The sequence below is a fragment of the Crocodylus porosus genome, unplaced genomic scaffold (genome assembly GCF_001723895.1).
Source record: "Crocodylus porosus isolate Cpor-Errol unplaced genomic scaffold, CroPor_comp1, whole genome shotgun sequence".
Taxonomy (NCBI): domain Eukaryota; kingdom Metazoa; phylum Chordata; order Crocodylia; family Crocodylidae; genus Crocodylus; species Crocodylus porosus.
In genome coordinates, this window is record NW_017728927.1 from 4,711,452 (window position 1) to 4,722,454 (window position 11,003).

Consider the following 11,003-nt stretch of genomic DNA (forward strand, 5'->3'; position numbering starts at 1 on the left):
CATCAATGCCACCGTCGCCTAGTTTTTTAATGAGGATGGGGTGGGAGACGGTGTCAAAGGCCTTGCTGAAGTCCAGAAAGACTACATCCACAGCAACACCTGCATCCAAATGCTTCTGTGACCATCATATAGGGTGGTTTAGATAGGGATGAGCCTGCCTCAGGCAGGGGGTTGGACTCTAGAAGACCTCTGGGCATCCCTTCTAGTCCTCTCTCTCTGATTCTATAAAATGTGACCAGCAAAATGCTTGAAGAGTTGGCCTGCTGCATACTCAGACACTAAATATAGCAAACAGAAAAGACAAAAAATCAATTTTTAAAACAGCTGGGTTTTTTTTTTCCTAACAGTTCAGCTTAATTTAGGGTTTCAGGATAAAAGCTATGAAAAAGAAGAACTCTTCACTCTTGAATACCAATAACATTTATACTTATCTAACATTGATAGGTATAAAAACTTAATTTTTTACAATGTAATTGTCTCAATTCACAATAAATTATCTTACTTTTTTTTAAAATCTAGATGAAGTATCTACCTGCTAAAGATTAGACATTCCTCTCTTCACTGTTATAATAAAGTAATGCTTAAAATACTTGACTGGTCAAATGGTCAACCCTAATGAGACCTGACAGGAACGCGGGCCCCTCATACCACTGGTACTCTTAATAGTTTGAAATATTTCCTACTTTGAAACAGAATTCTTTTAGTACCACATCTCTCAAACCAGCTGAAGTTTTCTAGGATGTCCCATGTCAGCATTTGCAGATCAAAAGGCTGACATCTCGTTATGTTATAAGCACTTGGCTGGAGACCTACCACATGCCTCTGGCAAACAAAACCTACCTAAAGAGCTGAGACACACCATACATTTCAGAAGAGGCTAAAGAAATTGTACCATATAATGGTCTGCTCTAAAGAAATATTGCTCTCAGAAGAACTTAAGTCTTGGCATCAAAGAGAAGACTTCTACCTCAGAAGCTGCTTAAGAACACCAAGGAGCAACCGAATGTTTTAGAAACTATATGCTAATTTAAAAACATATGTTCAAGTAATTGGCTGGGAGAATAGAAATCCAGTGGCAGAGAAAAATCCATTAATTTGAAAGACTATTCCTTCAAGATTTCCTCAGTTAGTGGATTAGTGTTGTTTGGTTATCAAATATTAAATAATTGCAGAAATTGTTATTATACAATCCCGAATATGCAACATGGCAATATCCCATCTCTCTCACAGTATATAGTTAAAAGTTACAATACAGTTTACATTTAAGAAACCTCATTGAATGTTTCGGTTCTTTACAACAGGGGTGGGCAACCTGCAGCATGGGTGACACAAAGGTCAGGCCCAGCCTGTGTGCAGGCACAGCTGTGCAGCAGATTGGGGGGTGGGGCAGGCAGCAGATCAGGCAGGGAAAGGAGATCAGAGTGGCACTGGGGAGGGCACAGGGTTTAATTATGGCATGCAACTGAAAAGGTTGGCCCCCATGGCTTTACATAGGCGGGTTAACAGGTGGAACGATGTCAGTCTTTGAAAATTTAATGACTTCTGAACATTTCACGAAAGAGAGAATAAAGAAAATTCTGAAGCTAAGTAGTCTACTTGGCTCGTGAACTGGTGCTAAAGATCTGTTCAATTTGAAGTTTTTGGAAAAAAGCATTAGATGCTTACTTTGCTACGTACACATGAACAGGGAATCTGATTAACTCCAGTCCTGGTGATTTTCAGCCCCTTTCTACAAAATGCATTTGGTGCAATGTTCGGTCATTTGCTAAACCAAAGCCAAGGCAAGGCAATTCTCTTCTGAGAAATACCAAGTTTCAAATCTGAGCTATTTTTACTGACCCAAAGAAAGACAATGGTCTTTTTACAAGCATTCAGTCATGCTGAATTCAAGTAGCCAAACAACTCATCTAAAATTTTCTTGAGAAACCAATCACCAAAAAATAAAGAAATTAAATCATAAAGAACATATGACTGCATCTGGGGGGGAGAAAAAGATAGGTTATGACATTTTTAAATTACAGCATGCCTCACTGAGAGCCCAGATTTGTTTTGAAGGGTTACAAAATAATCACCCTATCATCAGTAGCCAGTAGCTAGATAGTTCATTGTACAGTCCTGAAACACTAACTGACCTGATCCCATTCTATTAAAAATGCGTAATTATGCTGTTTTACTTACATTTGGGGGGCGAGGAAGGATAATCATCCTTGAAAAGCATCCGTAGCTTAAATAAGCCTCCTTCCCATGGTGTCTGTCAGAAAATTACAGTTGAAATATTTAGGTTACAGTATCATGCAAAGTATGCCAAGCATTTTTTAAAAAGAGGGAAGGCTTTTAGTTAAAAGGGGAGAGAAAGAGAGAGAGAAAGAGAAGCCAGGCTGTTCTGTGCAAGTCTTGCTAGTTCTTTGTCTTTTGCTTAACTCTTGTACCTGCCTACTTGGCTTATTTTTAACACTACGTTTCCTGAACCATAAGCTACTACTCTTTAGAAGTCCTATTCTCTAACCTTTCATGTGCTATATCTAACATTTTTACTGATTTCACAGATAAAGAGTCTTACAGTTCCCCAGATGACTTCTTACTACTACCCTGATATCAAAAAGGACATAACCAAACCTTAACTTAATGTCCACCCTTGGTCAAAAAAGGAAGCCACCATCTACCTGAGAGATAATCCTCTCCCAACAAGATATTGCTACAACTGTGACTGGGGGGAAGTGTTCGTCTCAACAGTCTTAAACCCCACAGGTCTGCAAACACCTCCTTTATGCACAAGACATTTTCTTTGACTTCCTCCAACCAAAGCATAGGATTTATGATTTTTTTCTAGGCTTCAAGACACCCTTATTTCTTGGACACTTGGACAGTAGTCATTAGGACATAAAACCTGAGGAGGTGCTTAGTCTGTTGTTATGGACAGCTCTCTTATTTTGTCAGACTGATGTGAGACTTAAATTAGCATCCAGTGTTGAGGTCTCTAAAAGTAATATGACTGAGGTATTCAAGTTTGAGAATTCATATCAAGACCAACCAAATACTAATTTGATTACAAAAAGTCAAGTAGTTTATCCATGAATGGAGAGAGAGAGAGAGAGAGAGAGAGAGAGAGAGAGAGAGAGAGAGAGATTTCAGATTTTGGATACCAAAAGCAAGGTTTTCTACTAAATCCATTGTTAATATATTTTAGCATCATCTAAAATTAGGTCAAGAAGTGACACAGCAAATTGTGTAAGTGACATGTACTTTGGTCCATGTGGACTAGAGGAGTGAAAGACTTCAGAGAGCCAAGCAAGACAGGTGAAAAGATAACAAATGGCAAATGGATAACACAATGGTAAAAGAAGTTCAGTGTCAATTAAATCTGGAGCAATAAACTCGTATTCTCCAGTGTGCAAATGACCCTTACACCTTAAAAGATTGTAAAGAACTGTACCAAATCAGGAAAGGGACCAGTATATCACTGTCAAAAAATCCAGGACAACCTCTACTTGATGTGTAACCTCAGTCAAAAAATGCAAGAAAGATCAACAGCTGCATAGATAACTCTTGCCAAAAATATGCTTCAGAGGCAGCACAGAGAAATATGATGAAAATGAGCAAAAAGAAAGAGAAATGTCTCATAAAAAAAGAGACTGGAATTGCACATAATTGAGGTATAAAAAGGGATACAAAGGAATTAAATGAAGGCGGCAGTAGTTTCTGCTCTACCTGCATTACAGAAATGTCACACTGATGGAGAGGAAATTCTGTTTCCTCACAGCATATAAACAGGCTGCAGGATCTTGCGCCATGGGACACACAGGTCAAAATTTTTAGCAAGATTCCAGAAGGATCTGGCTATTCAAGAAGCACAAAAAATATTCATGGTTTTAATTAATAACAACAGTTTTAAAAAAATATTAATCTTCATGCTTTAAGGTTAAGCCAAATATTTGACCTTTAGAGACCATGATGATGAAATCCTAATGTGGAAGGACAGACTATTCCTTGCCTGCTTTCTACGAGTGTCAAACATTCACTACATCAGACACAGACTAGGTATCAAGGTGAACCCTAGGTCTGCTGCAGCATGGATCAGAAGAGAAGAACTGCCATGTGGTTCCAAAAAAGTTGGAGTTAAGTTAAAGCAGGAAACATCAGTTAAGCTTTATTTAATACAACACACTCCACAGTTGTTTGCTTTTTTATCTCTGACAACAGCTTAACACCTATCCCCCACACTGACAATTAAGTTGACAGTAAGAGTCTTACCCCTTTCTTTCCTGGAATAGCACATTCCCAATTCATGAGATTCATTGTGCCATCTGGATTTTTTGTGGGCACTGCAACAAATCCCTACATTAAAACAAAAAAACCAAACAGAGTGAGACTTCAGAGATACATTTAACATACCTGAACAGTGTAATCACTATACATACACCAACTTGGCTACAACTTCTTTATGCAATAGAAGAACAGATTTCAGCAGCTACTTTATAGTTCCACTTCAGTTAGGAAAGGTGATCACCATAAAAATTCAAATTCAGTATAGTTGCAGAAGCAGGATATTAGGGAGTTCTACTGTACTTACAAAGGGATGGTCTTTTCTCCAAGCTTTCCTCTCCTGTGCAAGTCTGCTGAGGGCTATCCCAGACATATTCAAAGTCCCTCTAAAATACAAATAACCACTGATAAGGTAAACACAACCCCTTAAATTAGTCATGCAATGCTATGAAACATTTCACACATCTCTCACATTTGCTTTTTACTATTCGGTTGACTGGCAGATCACTTTTTTAGTCTCCATCTACCACATGGTATCTTAGAAATAGAGCATCTAATCTTCAACTGTGTACTAAGTGTTTGTCTACACTGGGCCATTTAACAGTACGATATTTTGCGATGCTAGTGAGGATCCCCATGTTGACAATCCCCTAGTTTATTGACTTTGGTCAGTTCTTAAATACTAGCCCCATCTTGTGTTTCTTATTTGCATTACGTTATACGTGATTAAAACGGAATTCACTAGCAGCTTAGCAGCAACACTACAATGCTTACGATAAGTGCTCAGGAATAATAAAGAGTTAAATTTTGTGATCGTAAACATTATACTTCTCTGCTCTAACACACCAGGACAACATAGCATTCTCCTCTGTGTTGCTGTTGCTGGATACAAGACTTCCCTACCAACAAGCAGGAAAATGACAGTCAAATTTAGTCAGCCTGTAGGTTCCTACTAGAGACAGAAATTATCCTGTGCAGGAAAGACAGACCTGAAAACTTATTAGAATCACTTCAGTTTCACTAAGGCGGCTACAGCAACCACTGGGGGCGGGGAAAAAAAAAAAAGACAGAAACTTAGGTTTGAGTGTGGACCAAAAGAGGAAGAGGCAGGCAGGGAGACACTGTTGGCTCCTGCCATCATTTCAATTCATTTGATTTTAGGACAAAGCTTGGTCCTGTCTTATTAGAGGCTGTACTGTCCAATGGAAAAGAGAAGGATGCAGAATCTCTGCTGACCATCTAGGCCAGTAATTCTAAGCCTGGGTGCCATGGCACTCTGGGATACTTTGAGATGCTTTCAAGGGTGCTGCACAGTATTAGCACTATCAGGTGGGCAAATGATTCACAAGATAAACCCAAAGATTTCAAACAGGAAGCAACAGCATCAAAAGATGCTGTCATACCTAATGAACTGAGACTGGGCTCACAAAAGCTTATGAATCTCTGATTTAGTCAGTCTGTAAGTGCATCTCTATCTTGCCTTCTGTTTAACTTCAGACTAACACAGCTAACTACCTCTCAAAAACACTCTATACTGTGGTGGTCTTTCTGAGTTCTTTGCAAAAGAGTTGCTCTATTCTTTTTCTGTTGTGAAAACCAAGAGCTGGCTTTTTTTGGGGGGTGGGGGGCAAGGAAGTGGCAATTCTGGGGTGCGAGTCTAAAAAGGTTGAGAACAGTAGGAGTGTCTACACAAAATGCTACTGTCCAGCAATTACTGTGCAGTTATTTAGTACTTGATTATACAAGTACCAAATAAATGCGCAGTAACTGCATTTATAGCAATGCTACTGTGCAGTAGCCTAATAATACTATGCAGTAGCATATTAGCAGTGTTGGTGCTGACATGCTACTGCACAGTACTATTCAGCTACTGCATGGTGAGCGTCTCGTGTAGACGTGCCCAGTACCTACGGCACTGGAGCAGCAAGCAGAACATGTGGAGGGAGGGTCATCATTACGAACTGCAGCAAAAACCTCCAGACCAGAACAAAAACAAAGAATCCTCATTATGAGGAGGGAAATGGATCAAGAATGGGAAGGAAAGCACTCTGCACAAAATGCTTTTCCTTTTTTCTTCCATCTTGCAACAACAACAGGAGGAAAAAGTGAATTATTTAAAGAAGTAATGTGGGTACCAGCATACTCAGGAGCTTTTCAAACAGGCAGTCACAAAAAATTCCTAAGACCTTCCCCCTATTTGAAGAGTCAGACCAACATGTCTTCATTCCATTTATAAATATGAAAGTTTCCATGTGTGAGGATCAAAGCTCTCCTTTTAAGGTTAAAGGATAAAACAGACATGAATTAAAATACCTAGGTCAGTACTGTAAAAATCAGTGTGAATGTTTTAGCTTGCTTGTCTTATTGCAGCAAAGCATTTAATGCTGCTTTATACAAATATGCATTTACAGATTTACATTGGAACTGACTGTTCATGCTACCTTACCATATTTGTCGGTAGCTATGGTACACTGAAGCCAGGCAGAGAGACTGGGATAGGGCAAATATACAGACCAACAATTCTGCTTCTATAATTCTCTGATTGGTCTACAATAGCATACACTAACCAGCCATACTGACTAAAGGCAGTGTGGACATGCACCTTACAGTCTAACTTGCTGGTTCCCAAACTTTTTAGACTCGTGCACTCCTTCGAAAATGTCAGTTCTTCATTTTCCCTCAGTTTTAACTGCAAGACCACAACAGGTCAGAATGTTTTCAACAACACGCTTCCTATTTGAAATCTCTGAGTTTATCATCATGTTTGCAACCCTAATAGTGCTAACATTGCATGGTACTCCACGGCACCCTTGCAAGGATCTGACGGCATTCCAGGGTGCCATAGCACCGTGGTTGAGAATCACTGGTCTACTCAATTCAGAGATGTATAAGCTTTCATAAGCAAGAGTTCATTTCACCGGATGGCTTGAAAGGACATGCGCAGAGCTAGCTGTGTTCTTCTACAGCACCTGAAAAAGTGAGCTCTTGATCTTGAAAGCTCATGCACCTGTAAATCAATTTCTAGCAGTGGTCTGCAATCTATGGCCTGTGGCCACTCCCCACGCCACTGCAGGGATGAAGACTGGCTGCGGCAAAACTAGATTTAATAGAAAAATAAACACAAGATACTTTGATACTAATACTTCTTTCAAAATATTCTCATTGTGTCAAGTTATAAAATAATTAATTTAATTTAATGAACCAAGGTCAGCCCCAGCAGAATAAAAGTAAATATGCAGTAAGCCCTACCATCATAATATACTCAGTAATTTATCCTCAGTTTCTCCCTACCCGCTGACAATCACAGTATGAGACAACAGATCTGTTAAAGTAATTGGTGGTCCTTTGGGCTACACTACAACCATCGGCTAAAAAACCATGAAAATCAGTTATGCTTATGGCTTGATCCCTAATTTTTAAAGGCAAAAAAAAAGGTAACAGCTACTCATAAGAAAAATATTAAGGATCAAGCTTTGTTTGCTGATGTACAAATGCAAATTCCACACGATTAATGAACAGTTATATCAGAGCAAGTTTAATTAACCCATGTGGTCTGTGACCCATATTATACCAAAAAACCACCAACAAACACTGTTTTCCAAAAAGTGACATGCTGCACCTTCACCTTCTATTTCATTAGAGTAAAATGTTATACTTCTTTATCTAGCCTTCCCGCCTGCTCTAGCAGGTATGCACCGTGCTGTGGACTAACAAGCCTGCGACTTTCTTATTACACAGCATAAAATTTCCCTCATAGTTCAGTAGAAGCATTAGATTCAGCTTAACACATCCATCCGATTTCAAGTTAAACTATTCTCAAAGTGATCTGCAGACAGTGAAGTATTTTTGTGTCCATCATGAAAGAGATTATATGCAGGACTACATCTGCATCAATGGTTTTACACAGTTATGCCTCAAGAGTAAGTTGAACTAAAATTTTAAAAGGACCGTAACACTCTATTACATAAATATTTTTCCTCTCGCCTAATAAATTTGATTTCCTACTTCTACCTACTCTCCACTCAATGTAAAATGGACCTAGTTAGCTTCACTAATATGAATGGGAAAATTAAGGAAACATTTTTAAAGCGGTCACTGCTAAATATTACTATGATTTTTATATATTTCAAAACAAATAATCATAGTAATTAGATAGCATGACATTTTCACCAGCTTATTTCATTTAGCAAGTTAGTTTAATAGACAAGGAGAATATTTTCAAAAAGAAGAGTAACTTTAGACTTAAATTCCATTTTTAGAATTACTTAGAAATATTTTAATTTCTTACTAGAGCCATACAAATGGATAACATTGGACTAGTCACATGATAATTAATATATAAATCCAAAAATCACAAGATCTTTCATGTTATGAATTTATTTTCAAAATTTGTTTTTTTATAATTTAACTTGCATCTATCATCTGAGCTCAAGCTTGAAGACCTGGATATGGATTTCACTGCATATAGTGTCTGAGTTAACTGACTGTACAATAGAAACTAAAATGTTATCCCTGAAATTAAAAAAATACAAATGGGGGCTGCAACAGAACAAAGAATTGGACACTATAATACAAACCTAAATACAAAATTAAATTGATTTTCAGAGCCTTTTTCTAAAGCTTATGACTTTCCAAGCAACTAGCCAGGAAAGAGGCTTGAAACAAAAGATTTGACAAAGAAAGAGATGTTAATGGGGAAAAAAACCCCTTAAGAACCCCCCATCCCAAGAACTGGCCAAACACGATTTTAGCCAAGTTCATATTTCCTCTGCACCAAACCGTAAACGAACAGAGCAGCAATGTGAAGAATCATGGTCTTGGTCTAGAGGGTAAGGTACAGGTCTGGTCTCTTTGGACTACATTTTATTCCCACAGGTGCCACAGGCTGCATGGGTAACCATCGGCAAATCACTTCAAGGGACTCAACCTAGATTTGGACCAGTTTACACAGACTCTCACATTTTCTGAAGCTCCCCCTAGCTGAAGAAACATTTCTAGGTTCTCTCTCAATTTCAAGAGTTTTGAAAAGATTCCCTCAAAGTGTTTATATTGCAGGATTCCAAATACTAGGCCCTTAGCAGAGAAAAGTATGATCAACATTGTGATTCCCCAGATTTATGCACCTCGTGTATTTTTTTTTCTGGACAGACAGTTGCAGATACAAATTTTACAGACAGCCAGTTTAACTTTCTTTTAGTAATGTAATTTGTAAGTAATATAATTCAAAGCTGGCCGTTTCATTTTAGTGTCTGCTTATTCATCTGTGGAGGTGGGAGATCATACACCTTGCAACATGTGCAGCCATGCAAAATGAACTGTGAACACATCAAAATCCTCAGGCAGAAAGTACCACGGACTTCTTACGGGCACTGCCAGAAGATCTATATTAAACTTTAAACCTTTCTCATTCCAGACTCAGAAGCAAACCAAGAACTCCAGGGACAATTTCAATGCTTCTGCTCCGGTACCCTGCCTGCTGGCACGCAGCAACGTCTAACCACGCTGTGTGACAGAGCAGGAATATAAACACTGTTTTCTTCCTCAGCGTGTTCAGAAGCACGGGTATGTTCTGTACACTGCTATGAGCTAGGCCCTCGGTAGCTCTTTTAATCGCTGGTGAAGAGTCCTCATATGGATTATACCCCAGGTTCCACTCACTCCTAAAAAAATCAAATGCAAATAACTAAAGTTTGCCATATCCTGCAGAATCATTATTCTAATTATTCTTCTAAGAGGACACAAACACCTGCTACTAAGAGAGAAGACCTAGGTCATACAGGGCCAACAAGTGGCACGCAAGAGATGGGGGGTGGGCAGGAAGCAGAAAACAGAGCAGCAGGTGGTACAAGGAAAGGGACTGGAGCAGTACTCAGGGAGGTTTAATTCGTGGCACATCTGCCAAAAAGGCTGGTCCCACTGTGCCAGGTCATGATCACTTGGAGGGGAAACAAGGCACAGAGTAAGTTAGCCAGGCCTTCGGTAGTATCCGCCCAAGGAAAGTGCCTGGCCACACCTGCTGCTCAGAGCAGCCCTGCTGGAGAAAGGAGGAACATGCACCAAGCCCCTCAGCACAGCGCAAGGATGAAGGAGCTCATTCCAGTCCATCCTTCCCGCTTCTCCATTAACCCGTTCACCAGGAATGGCCCTGCAGCACCGTGCTCATTCACTGCCACTCTGCTCCAACCCGCATCTTGTCCGTCAAACAGGACCGCAATCCTTGCGCCTCGGTTTAACTTCAACTCTTGCACTGCGCGGTGGCTCCAGGTACCAAACTATTTATGTAAATCTGGAGTAGTGACTCCTGCCGACTCCCCCTTACATAAAGAAGGGTGTTTTCCTTCTTAAAGTGGGTTGTTCGCTGCCCCCGAGCGGAACAGGCAAAAAGCACAGAAGACTGCAGGGCCTGTTGCCGCAGTTGTGCAAGGTCCTCCTCAGTCTTAGAAAACACTTCCAGCCCAGCCAGCCCAGCAACACCCGGGTCCCGGTCCCGGTCCCCGGGCCGCTAGCCCGCGGGGAAGTGCCCCACCTCGGAGGAGCCGCCTGCTGCGCGCGGGCCCGGCCCCGGCCCCGGCCCCAAGGCAGCACCGGGGCCGCCCCTCGTGCCGCACAGGGCCGGGCCGGCGGGAAGTTTGCTGCGGCCCTCACACAGCGTAGCGTAGCGCAGCGCTCCGCTCCCTCCGCGCCGGGCATCAGCGCCACCCGCGCCTGGGACAGGGCCCGCGGCCTCCCCGCGCCGGGAG

At 40.7% G+C, this 11,003-nt stretch overlaps 1 protein-coding gene across 2 annotated transcripts in view; it reads right to left on the reverse strand.

The window, feature by feature from the left end:
- The window catches only part of UBE2I (ubiquitin conjugating enzyme E2 I), a 19,053-nt gene that overhangs the window by 7,733 nt on the left and 317 nt on the right, over positions 1 to 11,003 (reverse strand). Inside the window, exons 1-4 of one of the 2 annotated variants that reach the window (XM_019541806.1) lie at positions 9,549 to 9,841; positions 4,571 to 4,649; positions 4,252 to 4,335; positions 2,179 to 2,251 (exon numbers count right to left, since the gene is read on the reverse strand). In XM_019541806.1, coding sequence (XP_019397351.1) covers positions 2,179 to 2,251; positions 4,252 to 4,335; positions 4,571 to 4,649; positions 9,549 to 9,568 — 256 coding nt within the window. In that variant the 5' untranslated portion in view covers positions 9,569 to 9,841. Of the gene's footprint in view, positions 1 to 2,178; positions 2,252 to 4,251; positions 4,336 to 4,570; positions 4,650 to 9,548; positions 9,842 to 11,003 lie in introns of those variants that run through there. The other variant, XM_019541808.1, reaches the window with a different exon arrangement.